Source organism: Zonotrichia albicollis, chromosome 12 (assembly GCF_047830755.1).
Source record: "Zonotrichia albicollis isolate bZonAlb1 chromosome 12, bZonAlb1.hap1, whole genome shotgun sequence".
Lineage (NCBI taxonomy): Eukaryota > Metazoa > Chordata > Aves > Passeriformes > Passerellidae > Zonotrichia > Zonotrichia albicollis.
Genome location: NC_133830.1, coordinates 6,205,271 through 6,229,793, shown reverse-complemented (window position 1 = coordinate 6,229,793; position 24,523 = coordinate 6,205,271). Strand labels below are relative to the sequence as shown.

The 24,523-nt window shown below is 43.2% G+C and overlaps 1 protein-coding gene across 35 annotated transcripts in view; it reads right to left on the bottom strand.

Moving 5' to 3' along the window:
* The window catches only part of MAGI1 (membrane associated guanylate kinase, WW and PDZ domain containing 1), a 327,842-nt gene that overhangs the window by 29,281 nt on the left and 274,038 nt on the right, over nucleotides 1-24,523 (bottom strand). For all 35 annotated transcript variants that reach the window (XM_074550433.1, XM_074550448.1, XM_074550440.1 and 32 more), the window contains 3 exons: nucleotides 22,708-23,328; nucleotides 6,898-6,929; nucleotides 197-413 (listed from right to left, as the gene is read on the bottom strand). In XM_074550433.1, the coding sequence (XP_074406534.1) occupies nucleotides 197-413; nucleotides 6,898-6,929; nucleotides 22,708-23,328 (870 nt within the window). The remainder of the gene's footprint in view (nucleotides 1-196; nucleotides 414-6,897; nucleotides 6,930-22,707; nucleotides 23,329-24,523) is intronic.

The following is a 24,523-nucleotide window of genomic DNA, read 5'->3' as shown; positions in this document are numbered from 1 at the left end:
ATGATCTAAACCCAATCCTCATGAGACAGCAAACTGCATCTCTACCAAGTGGATCCCACCGACAGACACCAAACCAACCAGCAGAATCCCCACACCTCCAGCAAAAACCAAACCCATTCATTTCTCGGCAAAGAAAACACGCAGGCAGCAGCCGCCGGAGCCGGAGCCTTAGCAACTCCACCTGCTTCGTACTCACGTCGGCTTTCATACATGCTCCTGGACTGGGCCCAGATTTTGAATGGATCTGGCTTTTTCTGGCCGGCGGCGTCGGGCTGGTCGGCGGCCGGCGCCTCGGGGGCGGCGAAGTCGGGCAGCACCTGGGTGCTGTGCGCGGGCGATGCCGTGTGCCCGCTGCGGTGGCTCGAGACGCTCTGCTGGGAACTGTTTTGGCTGTCTTTCCTTTCAAGTGGTTGCTGTAAGGAGGAGAGCGAGTGGAAAGGGAGAGAACAGACGGTTATTGGTCGCTGAGTGGGTGTTTTCCCATCAATTTTTCTCCCTTCTTTGATCAGGCTTTTTTTCTGCATGCACATAAGTAAATATATAAGTCACAGTTTTGCTGCTACCCAGTTAATGCTGGGTACAGCTGAATTCCCCGGTGACAGATTCTGATAGGCAGACTGACAGAAAGAGATATACAAAACAAAGTAATTCATCATTAAAAAAAAAGAGCATTTTTCCATCTCACACATAAGACAGAGCTAAATCTCATTATAGGCTACTAGTTTCAGCGCACTTATTTTTTCCTAAATTAAGGCAGAAAATCTCACCAACCTTCCATTCAGATAATATTTGAGTCTAACTGGAGCCTGAAAGAAAATGGAAGAACTACCAGATTTCACTGTGAAAACTCAGACTGTCCCTCTGAAATAGAAGCAAGCACAGCCCTTACTATGCAAGATCACTTTTTCTCCCTACGTAACAAGTCTGTGGACATCTGAGTATACCTTTAATGGCTCTGCTCCCCAGAGCATCCAAGGGACTTCTGCAGACCTTAACAAATGTGAAAATGTCTATTTGAAGTTTGATATGCTTTAATTAAATATATTAAAACAGGAAAAAATGCATCCATCTAAACTCAGGGCTTATTCCAAAGCAGTGTGTCAAGAGTTCTGACTGCTTACTATTTAGCTAAGCAAGGTATATAGTTCCTAACTCAAATCCACAACTGTGAGCTCAAATGAAGCACAAGTCACATTTGCATTGCCAGGATTTGTACTAGTCAATATGCAGCAAAATCCTCAACAAGAGCTCCCCACACTGTGCAGCAAATGCTTTTTAATGCTCTTTTGAGATGAACCTTGGATTGCCACCAAGGCTGAGTGCAATCTCCACCTGCTCTGGAACAGGGAACTGTGCTCCCAGGGCTGCTGTGACACAGAAGGTGGGCAGAAAAACAACATCCCACAGGTTGTTTATCCAACATCCACTGTTTCCCTGCTAAAAGGGGTCAGCTACAAGCACCAATAAACCTCAGGTGGGAATTTGAGCCTCCTGCTGGTAGAGGGTATCTGAAAACAGTGCAACAGAATTCTGTGCTTTCAGATACTTCTCTCTAGGAACCCAAGCTGGGCTAGGGAGAGAAGCCAGCAGCAGACACAGACTGGATCAGCATGGGGGGCTCACTGGCCACGGCTCTGGGCACCCCTTGGCTCACTCTGAACACAAGACCCCAGGCAGCAAACACTCCATCATACAACAGCTGAATTAACTACAGAGGAGAAAGTAACCATACAAAGTGCCCTCTTTTAAAGCCTTAAAAAACCCAAAACCCCAGGTAAAATTATTGTGAGGCTGCACATTCTTCAGGTTTACACTGAGAAAAAAATCCCAGCTTCAACAGCCCAAATAATGTTGACCTTTCAGCCCTGCATTTGAGTTGTTGATCCACCACCAGCATCTTTTTAAAAGGGTATCTCGATTGACTAGAATATGAAATTGCCTTTGTCCTTTAAAGCAATTTTGAACAAAGCTTACCTGCTGTGATTACTCATCTGTGGACTTTCAAATACAAATATCTAAACCAATTTCCAACATTTTTAGCTTTTTAAGTGGTAAATGAAGCTAATTCACAGGCAGCCCTTCAATTTTTAATGAAACCATTTTAAAACAGCTATGCTGGGGATAATCAACTTAAAAAAAAAACAAACAACCCATCTCTCAGTCCAGCCATCTGGATTGGTTTGTTTGGCCAAACCACTAAAATAACTGCAAGAATCCAGTGAAACTTCAGGCTGATCCCACTGGAAATAGCTGGTTACAGAATGTGGAGAACAGGGACTAAAATGTGAAGCTTTATTCAGCCTTAGGGAAATAATGAGAATTCTCTGAAAGCTTTCTGATTTAAAAAGAAACAAAGTTTGAACTTCAAGAAGTGCTCTCACTTTGTGATAGAAAAGGTTTACATTTTGAACAAACTGTGAATTCTGTTTTGTATTTGGATTGCAAATGGAAATGTCAGCACATCTTAAGCAAAACTACCTCTAATTAAACTAAAGTAACAATTGCAAAAATAGGTATTTTTCAAGAAATAGGTGATAACCTCTTTAGTGGGACTGGTGGTTTTCCAAAAAATAACTCCTTCAAAAAGCCCAAAACATCTGTATTTAGGAGGGGGGACGAGAGCAATGGCAACATAACCATGGTAATAAGGAATGGATGTAATTAAATTAATCCAAGACAGCATTTATTGACTTTCATATCACCAGAGGAGGCCAGAAAGGTTTGAGGCCAAACTTCTTTGCACATGTTGCAGCAGCTTCAGCACCTCATAGCCATGAGGAATTGCAAGGGTCTGACCATCCTGCTCACAAGAAGTTTGTGCCCTGGTAAACAAAAAGCAGAGCTTTCCCAAGAGGGATGAGCTGACCAAATGCAAATGAAAGGATGGCTTGTCCATCTCCTGCCTTGTGCCCAGCTTCAGGCGCAATCCTCCTGGGTCTGAATCTCACTGTCCAGCTTGCTCAGGTCACACACAGTTCCTCTCTGGCCAGGAAAGCAGCAGGTGAGCTCAGGGTCTGGCTGGTGACAGAGCAGGAGGTTCTGAGCTCACCCTGAGGTGCTGATCATGGCTTCCATATCAGCTGAACTGCACTGACCTCTGCCAGGAGCTACGAAGAGCATGGGCCACTGAACTACCTGAGCCCCCCTGATTCTTGAGAGATTTCCTCCAGAGCTGCTGATAAGCATCAGAGACTCACCAGCAGGATTTTTACCTTCTGGTGGTGGTAAAGGTCCTTTTATGGCTAGAAATCAAGGCTATGGTGACTACCTTGAGTCCATTCAGGCTGACTGCACACTTAAATACAAGTGATGAGATAAAAGACTGATTCTGTTTTAGCCAGGACAAAATAAATACATGGGAAGCCGGAGCTTCTCAGGCCCTACCCAAACCCCTGGACTGTGAATAAAGAGGGATGTCTTGTACAGACTCATGTGGAACCAATATCTCTTCCAAAATTATTGGCAGAGTCCCTGGTGCTGCTTATCCACCCAAAAAATGTGGTAAATCTCTTGTCTGGGACTAGCTGTGCATAGGAATTGCATTTTTGATCACAAGTCAGCTATGCTGACAATGCACTTATTTAAATCCAAAAGAAAAACATCACATTTTTGGAAGAGTTTAGCATTTTATCCCCCCTGCAGTGATCCCATCTTCTGATGATCTAGATGCAGATTTTGTGCTGTAGAGCTTTTTTGAGAAGCTGGTCCTGGCAGTGACAGCAAACTGAGCTGGAAGTGGGAATCTTTGCCCCCTTGTGGAGTATTTTGATGCAAGCAACAAGGAAAAAAAAAGAAAAAAAAAAAGTTTGTGCTCATCCATGTTATACCAGGATAATTGCAGGGGAAAATGTTATTATAGAGAATTTTCAGGCTTAAATGTTCATCTCTAGATATTCAATACAAAATATTATCCATTTTCATGCAAAAAATAATCAATAGGAAATGAAAAGAAAAAAGGAGCAGCACAGAGAGCTGCTGGGAGCATGTACTTGGTGAGGGGAAAGGGAATAAAGAACTTGAACATATCCAGTCCAATGTATGGCTGAAAAGGGGTTTTTCACTAATTTAATTCTTTCACCAAGGTTGAAAAAACTGTCCTTAAAATCCAAGAAAAGGAAAATCTGTCAGAAGATACATACAGACTGACAAATACAGCCCAGCACACCTGAGCTGAAGGCAAGAAAACTTCCCAGGCTGTGTCACAGCCCCAGCACCAACAAATCTCTCCACAGCATTAACACCACAGCCAGGAGGTACCACCAGCCTGAAGCTGGCCTTTGGGGAATGCAGGGCTGGGGGCTGAGAACAGAAAATAGGATTTGTTTGAGGAATATCAGGCACTGCCAGTAAGTGGGGAATGTGTCTGGGCTTCGGGAAAGGAGATGAGGGAATGAGAGAGGGTTCATCTCCTGAGCAAAGCAGAAGATGGACACCTGAGTCGTGACTTCCCTGATGCAGCACAAGAAACAAAAAACAAGCACAAGCTAAGATCAAAGCCAACTGCTCCCAGCTCGATGTGTGCTGTCCTCTAACTGCAGCCTGTTTATTGTACAAGGAGTGCTGTAAAAGGGAAATGCTGAGCAAAGGGCACGGGGGCAATGGGCAGCACGTCCCCCCACAGCTGTGCTGTGCTGGGGACAGCCCCTGGCACACGGCTCTGATGGCAGCTCCTGTGTTCACCCCATCCCTGCCAGTGCAGCAGCAAACTGGGAGTCCCTGGGATTGAGGGCATCCCCAGGAAACACATGGGCACAGTTCAGAGAGGGGATCCCAGACAGGGACCATGCCAGTGGGGCAGGACTGGATCCTGCCTGTTGTGAGTGGGAATCCTCATGGCCAGAAGGTCTGGCTGGACTCCCTGCAGTGGAGCAGCAGCCCTTCAACAAACCAAGGACAGCGTTAGACACCACCTCTTCCCTGCCTCTGACTGCTGCCTTGGCCACAGGAGCTGTGGGTTGGTGTAAATCCACCCTGGAGATGCCCTGAGGCACTGTGCCCCAGGTTTCCACGCTCGGTCCCCGCATGTCAGCAATGCCTGGGGAGGAAGGAGCGGCTGCAGCGGCTGAGCCCTGCTGGCTCTGCCCTCCGAGGAGCGGCCGCTCACGGTGCTGCAGTGAGTCCAGCATCACTGCTAATTGAGCTGGTGATGACCCCCTGTGCAGCCAGGGGAACAGGAGGCTCTGCTTTTTGGGAATCCTGCACTTTAGAGGCAACAGCACCACCTAGACTGTAGGAAAAATCACTGAAGGAGCCCTGAAAAGGCTGGGGAGAGGCAGGCAAAGAAATGCCAGCTTTCCCCAGGCTGACAGGCTCCTCAGAGCAAACAGCAGAGAGAAATCTGCTGTTGCACAGCTACACCTGTTTGTAAGCAGCCTCTTTGTTCACCCAGGCTGGATTATCCTGCCATGGATTTACATGCTGCTCAGATTTTCACTGTGCATAGCTGCCAGCCAGAGAGGTGCCTGACACAGCAGGATCCCGCTGTGAGTGTGGCAAAGTGGGAGCATCCACGCCTGGGGAAGACCGCGGCTGATGGATTAGGGCCGCTTTAATGACAGAAGTCATAGCCCAGATCGCGTGCAGCCAATCCCGCTCTGACCGGGGGAGAAGGTGGAGGCAGGGAACAGAAACGTGCCAGACACGTCTGTATTTTCCACACTGGCTCCTGGCTCAGCGAGGGCTGGAGCAGCCCCCGCGTGTGACAGCACCGCGATCCGCGAGGAGCACACCCCGCGCTTCTGCCTCCCAACATTAATGCGAGCTGACAATGGAAGAGGCCTGCGCTCACATGACTTTAATCAGCGCTGCCCTAAGCCATCAGAATCACATTAATTATTTCAGGGCTTTCTTTTTGGATGAGCAGAGAGCTCGTATTAAAAGCAAGAGTCTTCTGCTCAGCCACCTCCTAAACCCTTTGCCCAGGTTTGCAGTGAGGCGGGCTGTGCCCAGCTGAGGGTTTTGGCACCACCAGGGACTGTTGGTGAAGTTTCACACCATCTTACAGCACGGCAAATACCTCACTTGCTTTGCTTCCCCAAAGCTCCTGGCAGAGAATTTTGTCTCTCCCCCACTCTCAACAGATAAGCACAAACTTTCAGGCTTTAGGTATTTCATTCCCTTTAAAAATAAAACATTGCTTTTTGTTGCACACAAATAGCACATTAATTTCTTCCATAATATCATTCATGGAGCTTTAACGATACTTGAGATCACAGCTTCCTGTGCTGCTAGCTGAGATGCTAAGATGTTTCCAGGTAACCGCTTTACATGGAAATCCATTCGGGAGGACAAGGAAATATTGTTCTGTTACTGCTTTTCTAAAAGATCTTCCTTCTAAGAGGAATCTTACACCTGCAGGACAATCCTGCTCAGTATGGAAATGCCTCCAGAGCAGCTGGAGCACTCGGACAGCTGGCTGTATTCCCTGGGAACTGTAACCATGCTCCGTTCATGCTTTGTCTCTCACGACAAGGTGCGTGCTTTCCTATTCTGTTAATAATTCAGCCAAAGGTTCTCAAGAAAACTCATTGAGTTAATGGAAAAGGCTGGTGCCTATGAGCACCCGACAGGAATTGGTATCTAGCAAGAAGGTGGAGCCTCCCATCTTTCCAAAAGGAAACAATAGCTTTTTTTTTTTGGTAAGTTAAACGATAGAGAAGCTCATCTGTCAGGGAAGCGGATTTGTAAACCTGAGGCTTTATTTGCGAACAAGTCCCCCTTCTGTACTGCATCCCCCTCTCATCTCCCCATGCAGCAGGAGCCGTGCAAGGTAATCATGGTTGCAACAGAAAGACAACTTAAAACAATCGAGACCCAGAAAGCAAACAAGCCGAACTCATGCTTTTTTTCCCTTCAAAGCAGACAAACAGACAGAAATAGTAGCTGAAAAGTGCTTACCGACTTTGGGCTCTTCTTTGGGACCGGCAGTCCTGAAAAATGGCAACAAGGGAAAAATAAACATTAGCATTAAGCGTTACCTTCCCTTAAAGAAAAAAAAAACATCCCTAGGTGTATGATCCGAAGGTAGCCATCTGCAGAGTTATGTCAGCTCTCGCTCTGGCACCGGAGTTAGCAGTCTGTTCATATCGAATCAAAGCCCGGCGAGAGGCAGAGCCAGCCAGAGCCGGGGAAGCGGCAGCGGGGGGAGAGCTCTCTCTGCATTAGCTATGCTGCCTTGTGCTGCAGAGAGAAACCCACAGCCCTCAGCGCTGCCCAAACCCAGCGCCTGCCTGGGCAGAATCTCAAATGCTCCCCTGGATTACAGCAGGTTTAGCTCACAATTAAGCCGGGGCTCTTTCCTCTTGACGCGATCGCCTCGGCGGTTCTGATCGGACCAATCGCGGCGGCGCAGGGGAAACAGGTTGATTTTTTAAAAAGTATTTCTCTAGGAATTGATTTTTTTTTTTTTGAATGGAAAATGTGCGTTGGGAGGTGTGGGCTGGGCAAAGGAAAACAAAAGCATGAGGAAGAATATGCTTTTCTCCCTACAATTATGAATGTTACTGAGAAAACACAGGTTTTCCTTCCTGTCCATCCTAAGTAGAAATCTTTGAGATTTTATCTGTAAGGTACAATTTCAGAGAGCTGTGGCTTGAGAACAGTGCCCTGACCCCTGGGGGGGATGCTAGCGAGCTTGGGGAAGCAGGGCTTACACAGATTGCAGGTGATGTAAAGGAACAAACACCGGGAGGGCACCAGGGAAGGTTTTTTCAAGGATAATTTTGCATTTTGAAGCAGCCTCTTACTCAGTCTGTGATGAGCAAGAGAACTCAAGTGATATTTCAATCAGCTACTTGTGCATAGAGCCTAGCTGCCAGCAGCAAAGGAGACACTTGCCTGGGGATTTACCTACAATGCAGGAAAAGCTCTTTCTTGGGGTCAAGACCTCCCTTTTCCCCTGCTGTTGGAACACAGAGGAAACCCCCCCAATATTTTTTTTTCTCTGTGTGACACTCCAGAAACAAACATAAACCAAAACACAGATTACACTCCACATTAAGTGCTCAGTAATTCAGATGTTTGAAATCTGCTTTTGTCTTTAGGATGTGATTTATGTGGCATTTATGCCGCATTACGTTTTCTACTTTATGCATTTTGTTTATTCTAAACCCCATGCCCTCATATAACTTTTACACAGAGAATAAAACAAGCAGTGCCAGCGAATTACAAATCTGTCTAGGAAGATGCTTATTTTAAGGTAATTTGGGAAATGTTAGCACTGAATAGGGAAGATTCACAATTAAAAATGATAATCAGAGCTCTATTTGCTGCTACTCTCAGACTGGGATGCATACTGTAAGGAGTATTTTAAATGAAATATTTTCAAGCTTTTGAGGAATATCTGTGCTCTGCATGTCACTCTGATGCATTCCCAGCCAATAGCTGATACTCCTCCAGGCACTGATTGATTGAGGGACAATGAAACATCAAACTGTTTGAACTAAACAATCGAGACTGCAGCTTCATTTCTGCTGATAGAGACTGTGTTTGTATAATACCCTTAAAGAGGAAAACACTTCATAACATTCCTGGCAAATCACATTTTTAACAGGCATCATTTATCACAGAGATAAACAGACAGATAGAGATTCTCCTCTCTCTCTCCCTCATTCCACATGCATGCACACACGTTTACTCTCCCTTTCCAAGAGATGATCTTTCCTATTAAATCAATACATGGAACACATCCCCATGCACATACACACACCCTTAACAGACCAGCATGAGACAGAAAAGATCAGCAACATTTTAAACGTTCCCTCCAAAAAATAAAGCAGAAATGCAGGTGAGCTGCTGGGTCAAATTGTATCAGAATTCAGTCTATTGCATCAAAAGCTTAAATGTTAAAATTTAGTAAGTATGAACTACTGAACAAACCTTTCCTTCAAAGTTTTTCATTAATGTTGGTTGTTCCAACCCCAAAGAGATGGAAAACAGTTGAAAAATAAAAGAAAACACATCAAGGGTATTGTTTGGTTGGTCCTTCAGAGGCCAATGAATCTTACAATGTCACTGCTCTGTGCCAGACTTTGCTGCAGAACAAGCAATAATTTACTTCTTACCAAAATAAGTGACTCCAGAACATGTTAACAAATGTTGGTAGCTTTTCATGGGACAAGCTTATAGTCAGGGGAATAACCTGCCTGTACATTTTCCTGTGAAAATATTATTTATTCATCTAATTAGGGTCTCATTTTAGAACTCCAGTTCCTGGCACAGCAGGCCAAATGAGCAAATGATAAGCATAATGGGGAGTTTTCACACTCAGATGATGGAATGGATACAGTATTTAACAGGGATGAACACCAAGTGCTTGAATAACCCCCAAATCCTGGGAGCTCCACCAGCAAGGAAATGCTGAGCTTTTCCAAAAAGCTTCTGGTGAAAACATTTCCCAAGCCTGTGAATTTGGCCTTAGGATTCCATTACCATGGAATTCCAGCACTGCTCATGCCATGCCTTGCTTGGAAGCTCATCCTCTTGGTTTCCCTGTTCTCTCCTGAAGCCTCACTGCAACTTTTTCAGAGGTAAATGGGCCAAGCATAGACTGAACACCCCATCTGCATCTTTTTTGTATTATCCTGCTTTTTGGTGGTTCTATAAACAGCTTCACATCCCTGGCTAGAAGAAGCTAGAATAGTAATAGTTTATACTGACATTGCAATATAATTTCCCTGTGATTTGATGCCTATAGGCATCTCTCACTAGTACCTGAAATGCACCTTCTAATTTTGGGGGGTTTTGGACATACAGATTAGAGAAGATGGAAGAGTCAAGCAATCACACAAGGCTGTTGTCACCACAGAGTTAACAATGTTTTAAAACAAATGAGCACATCTGGTAAACAATGTCAATATGACCTAAAACCCCTTGAATGGGCTCATTGTAGCTAAATGTGCCTAGAATTAAATTAATTAGAAAACACAAATTACTTCCCTCTAAATAACAATGTAATAAAGCAACTGCTTAATGAAAAATATCAGTGATCAGTGAGCAATCCACAAGAACAAAAAAAGGGATTGTAATCAAACTAAATTCACAGACCCATGAGCAAAGCAAGAAAGACTTCATACAAGGTTAGTCAAAAATGAGTCAGATGCAGGGATCTAAATTAAACTAATTATCACAGAGATTATTACATTTATCTTAACAAAACCCTTTCTCTTTTCTCCCCAGTACTCCCTAAAGCTCTGTGTACAGCTGGCTGCATCCATCTGCTCAACTACATTTTGTAACATAGGGGAAAAAACACAAATCATTAAGCAAGTTTTGTAGCATGACTTCAGCACTGTTAATGCCACTACCCATGAGGAGCTATACTTCTGTTGCATGACACTGTGTTATGTTGTGAGTGATGTGACCTGTGAATTAAATCCATAATCCAGCTTATTTCATATTTATTTGTGTTAACTGTGCAGTCTTGAGTGGTAAAACTTTTGGGAAGCTGTAAGGTTGCTAACCCAATTTATGACGAGTTCATGGAAGAACACATGGGACAAAACTTGACCTCAAGTGTTGCTGTTTCTAACATGCAAATTTTAAAGGGACATTTTTTCCTCAACTCCTTTGTCTTTGAGCAACCTAAGTAACACAGGTAGACCACAAAACATGGCAAACTTTTGCTTTGTTGAGCATACACAGAATGCAATGTGTGACCACAAACCCACACCACAGCCTGGGCCTGCTTCTGGTGAGAGGTCAGAAGGCCACAAACACCCTAAAACTGTCCACCCTAAATGGACACCAGACACAACATGCCCTCTTCCACAGCCTCATGTTTTAGAGATTGTGGGTCAAAATGATCTGAAATTGAATGCTAAGGAAGACTTATCTCTGGGCACTACAGGACTCGTGCCGTCAGCCCATCCCAGCAGCTTGGACATGTGGAGGCCATCTGCTGTGAATTCTTCACTTTTCACCACACACACACACAAATTATATATTTCAGTGGGATTTCAACTGAACTTGGAACAATCCAGTATTCTGCCCAACCCACCCACAGGACAAAGGCTCCTGGAATTGCTAAAAGCCAGTCTGGAGGCCTGACTATCATCTTATGTATGGTTTACAATGTCTACCTACTGCTCAACACTTTTCATTTTTGGGGAGGTTTTGCACATGAAAGAGAACAGCTGTTTCATATCTTCACTTCTCAGAGTTCCTTAACTCATCCAACACCTTGGATGGTCATTGTGGACCATCTATATCCAATAGCAAAACAAGCCATAGGTGAGTCTACGAGGAAAGGTCACCCATGAGGTTTTGCCCTTATGTCATCTGCAGCCCAGAACGCACCAGTGCTGAAAATTAATTGGGGATGAAGGAAAACACAAGAAAATAAAGATTTCGGACTGTGTCCCAAGGTTAACATTTACAGAGAAAATGTTCCTGCCTGGAAAAAAAAATAAAACCTTCAAGCTTTCTAAATAGCACTTACACCGTGCTGAATAAAAACCAAAGGCTGTATCAAAGAAAACAGACACTTTGAAAGATGAGATTTAGGTAAAGTATTGGAGTCAGGGGGTGCACAGCCATATACCTGGCATTGAGCATTGATCTGTGTGCAAAACAAGGAACTTTAAATAATTAAAGCTAATGGCCATTAATGCTGCTGGGGGGGCAGGGGACAGGAGATCGGTGGTGACAAAGCAATGCCCTTGGTTCCCTATGATCCATTGCCAACGAATTTCAAATAAAGAATAAATACTATTTAAAAGAGTAGATGGAAGTTCATCTTTTCCAGACCAGAACAATCAGTAGCAAGAGAGGCAAGTCTGTGTAAGCATAAGGAGAAGAAAGGAAAAAATCAAGAAGCATAAGGAGAAGAAAGAAAAAAATCAAGAAGAAATCCCCTACCTGTCCCTGCCAAACTTTTCTGCTCGTCATCGTGATTTGCATAACAAGAGTGACACTGCACTAGCAAAAAAAAATTAGCTATGCAATATAAGCTTTAAGCAAGAGAATAATTTACACTGCAGTAATATAGCCCTGCCATAAATCAAGTTTGGTAACTACCAAATGCAGTGAAAAATGCTATATTTCTGATGCTAATGTGCAATGCTAATGCCAAGAAAGCAATGTTTTGAAGAGATCATCCTGGGCATTATTACCCCACTGTCACTGACGAAAAGCATAATGAGGCATAGAATATTATTGCCATTAAGAAGAATTTCAGTTCTAGATGCTCTAAAGATGCTAAATTTTATTAGCCTCAAATACTCATTTTTGGTTGGGATGCTGAACAATTCCCTGCCATTAAAGTCTCAGTCATATTTTCAGCATCTCAAATGAGAATTGATTTTAGAAGCAATAAAAAAAGATACAAGCTAATAAAATGCTATTTAATTACTATGAAAATATAAATTTAACTATGCAGTAATATATATATATAAGATAATTACAAGACAGTAAGGTAATAAAGAGATTGAGAATTAGTGTGACAATTACCCATCCAGCCTATGGTTGAAATCATGTCAGCAGTTCTTGTATTTTTATTTTGAAGCTCATTAAATAAAGTGCTTATCATAAAGCTCAAGCTGTCAGAGTCATATGCTTTGATGAAAACTTTGTTGATATTTAAACAAATATGTACATAGACGTTAAATTTCTGAAATCTCACGAATTTCAGAGGCTAAACTAGAACTGGAAAGTAATTACAGACCCCCACATTCTTCTTACACAGATAAGGGGCTGTGGACACACAATATTATGTATCTATTTTTCATACACATAAGCATACATTTGTGGCTATCCATGAGGGAAACTTTCCTCTTCCAGGAGCCCACAAAATCTATCACTTACAAGCTTTATTTCTGGAAACCACTGCACAATTTTTGAGGCATGCTGCAGTTTTGAAGGTACCCAGTCCCATAACTCCTGTCCCCAGCTGCCATGACCATGGAGGTGCCAAACCATATTTTGCTACAGTCACATCCGTATTTATCCTGCTCACTGAGAGTGTTTGTCTTCAGACTTAGCACAGCACTGCCACAAGGTGTAAATCCATGTGCTCAAACTGGGTGGCTTATGGCTGATTCTTGTGTCTCATATCTGGAGAGCAGCCTGTACAGAGGCTCCTGGCATTAGCTGGATGCTGCTATTAATATTTAACATCCCTTAATAATCAGCTAGCATTTACAGAATGCTCAGGCAGATTCAGACCTGGGCAGTGCACATACACATGGCATGCTAAAAAGCTCTACTAGAGGGCAATGGTTTTATGGATGCTTTGACAAAACATCACTTCATTAGTCTGAAAACAGTTTTCTATTAAAATAGATCACGACTTGATATACTTTCAAGGATGTAACCTGTACATCTCAGAAACTAACCCTGAAGGATGGAAAGAAAACTTCTGGGGACTGATATTTACCTGCACATCCCTCCCAGCTTCACCAGGTCCTGATCTGTCCCAGCTGGGTCACCTCCCAGAAGCTCAGCCTCCTCCACCAAGTCTCTCTGGTCTACAAGCCCTGCCAAATTCTTAAGCCAAACTTATGATGCACTGCAGGTCTTCTGGCTCTAAAGGCACAGCTTAACTGACTCTTAAAGCTGGTATAACCTAATTACTATCACCATCACAAGAATAAATCTATCTGACCGAGGCAAAAAACCCCATTAAAATAAATAAACATAAAATCCTAATGCAGAATGGGAAAAACATTTAAATTCAGAATGGAGAGACTTAGAGACATGCAAACAGATATTTAAAAGCAATCCATTTCAAAACAAAACCATTGACTACTCCATTACAAAGTCATCCTTCTTCCTCAGTTTTGCCCACCTGCTATTGCTTTTAATGACTCTCCAAATGTATTTAATTACAGTGATAAACAGAGACCTTTCTTGGATTTCTGACACCTCATTACTTCTGTTATGGCTGGTTGTTATAATGCCAAATCAAGGCAGCAGCTACTGCACCTACCTGCAGCGTGGCTGATAAAAACTCATTATTTACTTGCACACCAAAATGTCACCCAGGCAGTATGTAAGGGTAGGAGGAAAAGAAAGTGGAACAAAACCCTCCTTGCTGCACACCTCCAAGTCTGCTCCGCTTCCTGCCGTGCAAATCCTGATGAAGATGTGGGAGGCACATCTCCAGCTAAATCTGCCTTATCTAATGCACAGTATTAGGTTCTGCTGTGCCACCTTGTGTTACATCACATCACATTTGATATAAAACAACACCGTGTGGGTTTGAGTTGCTCCACTAACACCACTTCAGCATTTAATACCAAAACCCAATCAACCTAAGGTGAAAAAAAAAAGCACTTTCAAAACCTCAAGCTAAGGAGGAAAAAAAACCTTTTAGAAAGAGTTTCAGAGCTCTAATCTTTCATTTGATAAGCAACCTGCTTTATTCTCATCTCAGAGCCTACTGCTTTCTGCAAGACAGGATGGTTCTGGCAATAAAACATCCTGATGAGGAGATTTCAGCCATGTTTTTTTCTTCCTGCATTCAGCAAATGCTTTGGTTTTCTTACTGATGCTCAAGCAGATCCAGATTCCCTGCCACAGAAAGGCAGCCATGCATGTAACGTGCACACCACCACTATTGTGCTGTCAGCACACCGAACTACACAAAACTGACATGATTTCCCTATTCCAAACATGTTAATTGTTCATCTCCTTAGTGATTAAAGCACAGCTTTCCCCTGGCCTTAAAGTACTCTTCATGAAATAGCAAAAGGCTTTAGAAGATTGTATCAACCCTTGAAATAAATGCAAAATCTGTAACAAAATGCCAAATAATGAATCAGCAACTGTTCTATCCTATTTTACACTTCCAAGCAACTCTGGAGCTCAGATGACACATATATCTGGGGGACACAAGCTATAGCATAGATAGGCCATGCTGCCACAAAAATGCAGGCTAGCTCATGTAAAGCGGATGCTGACCCAAAAAGCAGATTTCACAGGAATCTCTTCATTTGCTTACTCATTTCTAGGAGAAAATCAGTGCAAATGGAGTTAATGAAGGGCAGCTGAGGGGAAAACACTTGGGCCTCCAATGCCTAACAGATTAGTGTCAGCAATTCACATGTATAACACCAGCAATAGCTGGAAATTCTGCAGGCAATTAAAATGTTCATACTCCAGCAATGCTGAGTCTCCTTCATTATCAGAACTATAATATTATAAAGCTGCTTGTTTCGGAATCAAATGTTCATAGGACAACGTGCTTTGTTTGAAGTCCTTGGCCTCCCATGGTTTAGGATGGCCAGTTAGATATGATACTAAAGTTTGAAATAAATAAAATTAAAAAAAAACTTTAATGTGGTATTTTTATATCTGGAATTTTGGGAGCTTAAGGAAGGGTTTTTGCACACATGGACTTTTTGATATTTGGGTTTGTCAATTACTATTTCAACTGGATGCCTTGTACTGAAAAACTCCAGCAGGACCTGGCAATGTTAATTCATTAGCTCCTGCAAATGCATTATTTATATGAATGTTAGGCACATACATTAAACTATCTGGTGTCTGAGCATGCTAACAACAATTACCCTTAGTGGCTGCAGCATTTCTAGGAGTGAAAAACCTGGGTGAAACCCTGCTGCCTCCTGGAGTCTAATGGGAGCTGTGCCATGGACTCCAGCACCACCAAAAACCTCCCCCTTTGTGATTTTGGTCAGCAAAATCATCCCAAACCTCACAAATTCAGATCATCAAAAACAAACTACTAATGTCACTAAGATTAACACCTGTAAAGCACTTTGAAGGAGAAAAAACACCACGTAATCCCAACATATTACATTATTAATCAGACGACCTGATTTTAAATGTTAAGTTCGGCTTATTTTTATCACAAAGAGAAAACAAGTTTCTGCTTGCTTGCTTTACAAAACCAATTACAGAGATCAGTGTATGGTGCTGCATAACAATACCCAGCATTGTCCCAAAAAGGCGTATCTAACACTCCCCAGTGCTGCAGGAAAATTAACTCACACACTGGATTGAAACACATGCACATAAGCAATTCTAATGAGGGGTAGGAACTTCAAACTTCTTATTAAAAATACCTAAGGTTATAATATTTCCTTTATTTCATCTTTTCCTGACTTCAACTGATTTTCCTACCTGCTCCTTGATATACTAGTGCCTAATCAGAATAAGGCTGTGAGAGAATGGCAAATGTTAGATCAAACTTGCTTTAAACATTTTTAAAAATCTGAACAGCTTCTTAGAATATAATTCCAGTCAACAGAGAGAAGAGAATAACAAAGAGTGACTTGGTGGTTTGGAAAAAAAAAAAAAAGATTCAGCTACTCCAACTAAAGGTTCCCTCCGTCCTGCTCCTTTTCCCTGTACCTAAATTTTAACAATGCCTTTTTACCAGGATTTTCTGTTTTCAGAAAATGGCAAAAAGGCACAATGCCAAACTTTTAAAAACATTTTATTTCTAACACAGTTTGTAAACCAGCTTCAGTAATCTGATTGCCTTCTTGACAGGCAAAGCTCTTTAAAAAAAACAGTAACAAAAATAAACATGAGGAAACAATTGAAGACAGATTTTTAAATACCAAATGATATTCCAAGTTTAACCAGGAAATCCATAACTCTGGAATTACAAAGTAATGACCCTGGAACACAAAGTAAGGAACTTGAAAAAGTAATCTTAGCCTTACATGTGGACATATATTTCTTCAAGCATGCTGCAATTCTGATTTCCTAAATCAATCCTAAATAAACCCCAGTGAGGGGTGCCTATGAGCCTGGATGGTATTACTTGTACCACAATATCAGGTATTTTTCAGCATACAGCTCAAAACAACCTCTACTGAGTGACAAATTGAAAGATTCAACAAACAGGTTTGGTGGAAGATACCCGAGTGGAAGGTACTGGGAGCTGGTGGTCATAGACAGAAGGTAAGACAAGGAAAAAAGAGTTGATTTGAAAAGGGATTTTTAAATAGGTTAGAAGTCAATTGAGCACACCAGAGGGCAGAAAGGAATTAGACCTGCCCCTGTTCTGGGGCTCCAGGGAAGGAGCAGTCACAAGAAAACCAACCATGACAGTGGCAATGAACGACGCCTGGCAGCAGCAGCTCTGTGCTCGGCCAGATGGGCTCCAGGGAGCTCCTGGATAAAAACAGCACAAAGACCTCAGTGTAAACTCTGCTCCCTCTCTGCTGGGGCTGAAAACACTGCTGCAAATGGTCAACTTTCCTTCCCATCCCACAAGCTTTGGCACTGGCAAATGTGCTCTGTGGTAACCATCAGATAATCCCAGGTTGTGACTTTTGTCCCAAATGCAGTTTGGACTCAGTCTCCCACTAATTCAGCAGCTGCTAAGACAGTTTGAAACTTTCTGGCAGCTCAATGCTGAAGTGGCATGACTTTCAACTCACTCTTCGCTGCAAGCCTAAAGGGTAAACAGCAATGAGTGGCTTGTTTAAAAGAGTTCAAGCCTGCACTGAATAGCTGATTGCAGCTCTAATTATACCGTGGTTTTACATCATTAGGGATAGCAAATGAAAAGGAGCTCTAATTCCACCACTTCTCTTGTTTTTTTTTTAACCTCTCAATGATCCAGTTCCAGCTAAAGAAAGGAAGAGGAAACTTCATTTCCAGGTGGGAATTCCAGCAGGGGAAGGTCCATGCCTCTTTAACCCACTGACGTAAGGACCAAGTGAGCAGGACTACTGGAACAGACCTCTCCCCATTTCCACCAACCTCACAGCTTCCCACAAGCACCTTTCATTCTGTTGAACCATAAATAGGGAATTTACCATGGGCTTTACATGGAGGTGGCTCAGGTAGCAGTTGATGGGCATTTAGACAAGTAGATGTTGCATTGATTCCTCTCCCATAAAACATATTTAGTTTTGACACTCTTGTGTATATCTATAAATCTATTTAGCATATATATATATATATTTTTTTTTTTAATCAGAAGATGTATTTCCATTCCCCAGTTTAATATGAGTTTGGCACTAGGGAAAGCAGTTAGAAATGGCACTGATCTGCACATGACATGTGAGTGACATTTCACCTGCGTGCCTTTACTTTGATCTGGACCAAAGTGGGAACACATCTTCCAGGGGATTATGTAGATCAGGCTAAGGTTTATGCTATTTTTGACCTTCCAGTGAATAAAGATGCAACTAAGCACCAACTGTGAGAGCTCTGAAGGTAAATTGTCTGTTCAGACCTGCATGAACACTCAGTGTAATTCTTGGAACTGAACACAAACTAAACACATATATTTTGGTTAATCCGAAGACTAACCTAAAAAAAAGAGGTAAAAAAGGAAAAAAAAAATCCTCTTTAATCAGGGGCAATTCACAAAGCATAAAATACATTAAAATTTTCTCTGAAACAAATATTAGATCTTAGTGATTCCAAAAAATACAGCACAGTAGTTTTGCAGAATAACTTGTTCTGACACAGCCCCCCACCTGTCCCAACACAGGCACAACTTCCAGAATAGAAGTCCCTTGGGAAGCAGGGAAATTATTGTGACAAAATGTTTCTTGTATTATGAATAGAGTCTGTGCAGAATGGAGAGGTATTTGAGAATTGCTTATTTCAGTTGATTACAGTGCATAGGCAAAGCTTCAATGACTAATGGATTTCAAGTGGCAAATAATATTACTTTGTTTCTTCGCTTTCAATTTTTTTTTTTTTTTTGCAGAAAGTACTTCATGTACTTGGTAGGTACAAGGTTAAAAGAACCTTTTCAGCTACAAACATTCAAAATAAAGTTGTACCTTTTACAGCCGCCTTAACAATAATTCTTTAAAATAACCAAGGTATGTAATCACAATTTCCAGTGCAGGGACAAAAACATGTGCTTAATTCTGCATTTTGTAGCAGCAGCAGTGGTTTACTTTCAGGTGCAGAGCTCTCAAATGGTGCTGCTGGGTTATCAAGCATCTCCTCTGCTGTTGCAGGCACCATGTCCTGTCCCCTTCAAACGTGCTCAGCTTCACCTTCAGGCAGTAAAGCCTTCACGCCTCCTCCAGTCTGACTTACAGGCTCTAATGGCTTGGCACCCCCTTCTCATTTCCAGTTTAAATTACTCTCAGCCAAACACACAGTTGTTCAGCTAGCTCCTTCATTTAAGTACCTTCTATCTCTCCTGCCTAATAGAGACAATAATTATTTTGTCCCCTCTGTCCCTTCATTTTGCTAAGCAAAAGCAGCTTTTCCAGTCAGCCCAATCAACCCTCTGCACCCTGGGGTGGGCTGAACTCTTTCTGAACCCCTCATATCAGGGGTTTTGAGTTTTATCCACATATAGGTGGATAAAATATGTGGATAGAGGAAAATATGTGGATAAAATATGGATAAAATATGTGGAAAAAGGAAAACAACAGCAATATGATTGATACTACAGAGGAGAGGAAGGAGAAGGAAATTAAAAAAAAAAATCAAACCAGAACACAGACAAGGTAAATTTTCTACAAGGCCTCTGGAAAGCAAATTGTCAGTGATCTGCCTTGGTATTGAAGTATTTACCCCAATCCTGCAAACAATTTTAGATGACACCTGAGCATACAGAGGGGGCATTTCAGCTTCACCCCTCCTGAAATAATCAGGATTCATCATCCTTGTGCTCCTCACTCAGAGGCAGCAGCAGGATTTGCCCTCTCCCATAAGCCAGTGCATCAGCTGAACACACTTTACAGTAAATATTTCACAGGCTGCTCTCAGCAACTCTGCGTTTGCATTTTAACAATTAGACCTCCTTTTTGGGAGTGCACCAGCAGCTTGGAGCAGGCAGAGCTTTTCCTGTATACTGCACATCTCTTTCTGATATTTTTCTGCTTGATTAGTAATCACTTTGAACATCCTTTCAGCAGCTCTTGGATAAAAGCCTTGGCGTCGCAGGGATGCTTCCTGCACAGCAGGACTGAATGCAAGCTGGGCTGAAGGAAGGATCCTGACAGCAGCTGAGCACTTTCCTCACTGGACACCAGAGGGAGGAGGAGGAAAGGACAAGTGACAGAGAAGCTGAAGAACAGCTTCAAGAGCCCTGAAGGAGCTTATCAGACACCTGAGCCAAATACATTTCTGCAATCACACCAAAATAAAGAGCGGCGCCTTGTCTGGGGATGGTGCTGCTGAGAGAGACTTGGCAGGGGCAACACGAGGTGAGGTTACAGGGAAAGGACCTGAGTGCAGCAGCTCTGAGTGCCAGGTGGATTTCAGCCAGTTCCCCCTTTGTTTTTTAAAATAGTTTAGGTTGTAAAGGACCTTAAAGATCATCGAGTTCCAGCTGCCCTGCTGGGTACAGGGTGTCCAAATCCCACCCACCTGGCCTTGGACACTCCCAGGGATGGGACAGCCACAGCTGCTCTGGGCACCCTATGCCAGGGCCTCAGCACCCCCACAGGGAACAGCTTCTTCCCAATATCCAATCTAAACCTACTTACTTTCAGTTCAAAGCCATTTCCCTGTCCTGTGAAAAGTCATTCTCCAGCCACCTTGTAGGCCCCTTTATGTCCTAGGAGGTGAACCTTGTAGGCCCCTTCATGTCCTGGGAGGTGCTGTAAGGTTTCCCTGAAGCTTTCTCTTTCCTTGTTGAGCAGCCCCAGCTCTCAGCCTGCACTCACAGCAGAGCTACTCATGCCCTCATCCCTCTGATCATCTTGGTGGCCTCCTCTGGGCTGGTCCCACAGGTGCAGGAGGTCCCAGTGGTGGCCCCCAGCTAGATGCAGTGCTACAGGTGGGGTGGAGCAGAGGGGCAGGGTCCCCCTCTCACCTGCAGCCCTGGTGATGGATGGATTTCTGGGCTCTGAGTGCACATGGCTGGGGCATGTCCAGCCTCTCACCCCTCAACATCAGAAGTCTTAAACGAACCTTACAGGTTTTGGGTCTGAGGCTTCTACTGTGCATACTGCTTGGCTTCTCTGCCATAGCTTGAGCGCCTTTTGGTCCAGCTTGCCTCTGGATGTGAGGAGAACCTTGTTTCAAAAAATAAATGTGGACCAGGGTCACCAGGATCTCCAAGTTCTGTACCACAAGAGCATGAAATTCAAAACTGCAAGTGCTCTGTGCTGAGATACAAATGTGAGGACCTTGAGGGAGGGAGGGAGGCAGTTCAAGGAGAATGACATGGCACCTTATCTAGGAAGGTGATAGCAAATGTGGTTAGTATCTTGATTAAATTTAAAAAAATTAAAAAAAGATTCAACATGATTATCAGGGAACTATTTACTATTTTATTAAAACTAGGCTTTTATTTCCTCATCAAAACTTTTCATTATGCCTTCAAGGCTTTAGGAGGATTATTAAATGTCAGGCACAATTCAAATAATTAATATATGGTGTTACCAGATATATATGCACTCTCCAGGAGGATTAATAATAGCTGCTATTTTTCTTCCAACCATATTTTCTCCATAATACATATATTAATCATGAGAATCGAGTGCATTTTAAAAATCTCTCTAGTACTGAAAGTCTTCAAGGAACTCACACTTTGAAAATTGAAGAATTCTTAATACATTCTGTTCTCTACATTCTAATTTACTATCAAAATACAAAAATACAGTAAGCACTTGGAAAGAAAAGAGTATAGGAAAGGCAGTGCTTTCTCCAGAGCTGCTATTAACTGCAGAATCAATGTATTCAACGCCTTGAAATAAGTCTTGGAAAACAACAAACCAGACTTGTGAATTCAGGAAACAACTTGTCTGTTGTTAAAATGGACTGGCTTTTGGTGTTTACTGCAATCAAAACACTTTAGAAAAGTCAGCAGGGAAGTACTTTTATAGCACACACTCCCCTCTGGCTGTGCTCAGCACCTACCTGTCCCTTTAACTCTGCAGGGAGGTCATTCCTGCTGTCCACAGGGCACCCATGTGTGTTCTGTCCATAAAAACCTGCATGGGACAGGGAGCACAGTGGGGACAGCCCTTTGTCCCTCTGAGAGCCTCAGTGCCAGGCAGGGAGGGAGAGCTGACCCCTCTACTCTTGATTTTGCACTCCACACCCAACCTGGACTTTGCTGTGAGCTTGACCCTACCCCAGCAATCTCAATCCATAGGTTAAAGGAGTGCTGCCTCAGGTTACTTTGCACTTACTATATGCAGGGAAAGAGCTCCTGTGCATGGATTGACCACTGATAGGTTACTTGCCAGCCATTCTCCATGTAGGCTGCCTGTGGGATGGGTTTTGTACCTGCTGGTGGCCTCAGCAGTGCTACCAGAAAATGAGCTCAGCTACCAATGGCACAGCAAACAAATGGGCAGAAGTCACACTGCAATTGCTTACAACTTGGAGAAATTTAAATTCTCTTCTAGGCTCCCAAATGTATCCCAGGTATAATCCTTCCCAATGAAGAGTCATTAAGTATCTGATTTTGAAGACTGCAAATTGCAGAACATATTACCAGCCTTTTCCATATCTCAGAATAGCTCAAGGAATGTCTGTGTTCTATTTAAAACACTCAGGTTTTCTGAGCATGAGACCAGGGTTTGTTATGTAAGCAAAGGTGTAACCACACCACCCTCCTGCCCCTTACCAGCTCTGTGTGCATGTGGGAACCTGAGCATCCCCCACAGTGCACCAACACACAATAAATAATTTTAACCACCTATGTGACCTGACAACTGCCAACTTGGGGCAGTTCCTACATCTCAGGAAAAATAAAAAAAATCTACAGAGAAGCTTAGGAGAGCACATCTTTCGTGACATGCATTTTTTCCTTTTTCTAATTTCAAGAAGAGGTGTTTCAAAGCAGTTTTGAAGCCTTACCTCCTCGCTGCACCAGCAACGTGACTTCGCTTCCCTTAGGACATTCAATCAGCATATCCACCACCTGGTTGTGAGTGAGGCTCTGCACATTCTTCTTGTTGACTTCCACTATGAGGTCTCCCTCCTTCAGGCCGCGGCACCGCGGGCTGTCCACAATCTGTTTCACTCTTTGGCCTCCCCCACCGGGGCTGTCTGCTATAGTAAACCCAAAGCCCATGGGCCCCTTCACTATGTGCACAGTTATGAGTTCAGGCTGCGTGGCTATGGAGGATGCCAAGGACACCGTGTCGTTGGGGTAGCCGTGGGGTCCATTGGAGGAGACCTCGGCCGGGCTGCTGGGCCTGGCCTCCTTTGTGCCGTTCACTTTCCCTGTTTTGCTGCTGTGGCTGGCCGGGGAGTCGTAGTTCTCCTGCCCGTTCACAATGATGGGCTCTTTGTCCAAAATCGCCACGGACGTGACCAGGCTGGTGTTGGGGTCGTCGGGGTCGAAGGGCAGGGGGTAGCCCCGGCACAGCTCCAGGTCCACGCTGGCTCCGATGGGGATGGACTGGAAGATTTTCACCACCTGGGCGTGAGTGTGCCCCAGCACACAGGTGTCGTTCACGCTGACTATGACGTCCCCTGCAGCGGACACAGACAGACAGACAAGGAAATACATTTTGTGCACTGCAGGATAGTGAGGGCTACAGCCTGAGAGCAGACCTGCAGCATCCACAGGGTTAGAGGGCTACAGACTGAGAGCAGATCTGTAGCACCCACAGGTACCACTCACAGTCAACAGCAACATTTCAGCACAAGAAAAAGGAGCAGTATTGTAAATTCACAGCAAGCTCTATGGCAGGGAAGAACGATGCATCTGACTCCATGCTGTCACAAGGCTAATTTATTACTTCATTATACTATATTATATTAAAGAATACTATACTATACTAAAGAATACAGAAAAGATACTCAATGTTAAAAAGATAATAATCAAAACTCATGACTCTTTCCAGATCTGACACAGCTTGACCCCTATTACCCAATGAGTGAAAACTACTCACACCAGAATCCAATGAAACAATCACCTGTGGGTACACAATCTCCAAACACATTCCACATGAGCACAAGACAGGAGAAGCAAATGGGATAAGAATTGTTTTTCTTTTCTCTGAGGTCTCTCTCTGCCTTTCAGCTTCTCAGGAGGAAAACCCTGGGTGAAGGAATCATATTCAGAGAATGTGAATGCCACAGAGTGGTGATACTTGGGTGAGAAAAAACTCAGTGGATTCATGGCATAAAGCCTTTATGTACATAAATGTTTTTGGAAGTGAAAATGGAATTGGCTCATGCAAAAAATTAATAAATTTAAATGCTGGTATATGGGCCGTTTCACAGCTATTTTGAAGTCCAGCTCTCACTGTTACACGTTGACATATGATAGAAACAGAACTGAGAGCACATGGGAGCTGTAACAGAAGGCTCTCAAATACCAACTGCTCAGACACAGTGAGTGCCACATGTCATGTCTCATACTTCAGCCTGAAATCCAGATATTGATAAAGTTATGAGTCATTTTATTAACACTGGGGCTGCAAAATAGGGACACCAAGTGCTGTGATGCTTCAGCTGAAAGTGAGGAGTTTTGACCTCAGACAAAGCCTAAGAGGATTTCATAGAATCAAGGTGGAAAAATACCTCTAAGATCATTGAGTCAAACCATTAACCCAGCAACACTGTGCTCACCACTAAACCATATTTCATATTTTGCAACTAAACTGTGATGGACCTGATCTCCGGCAAAATGAATTTGCCCTTGGTGCCTCCACACAGGGAA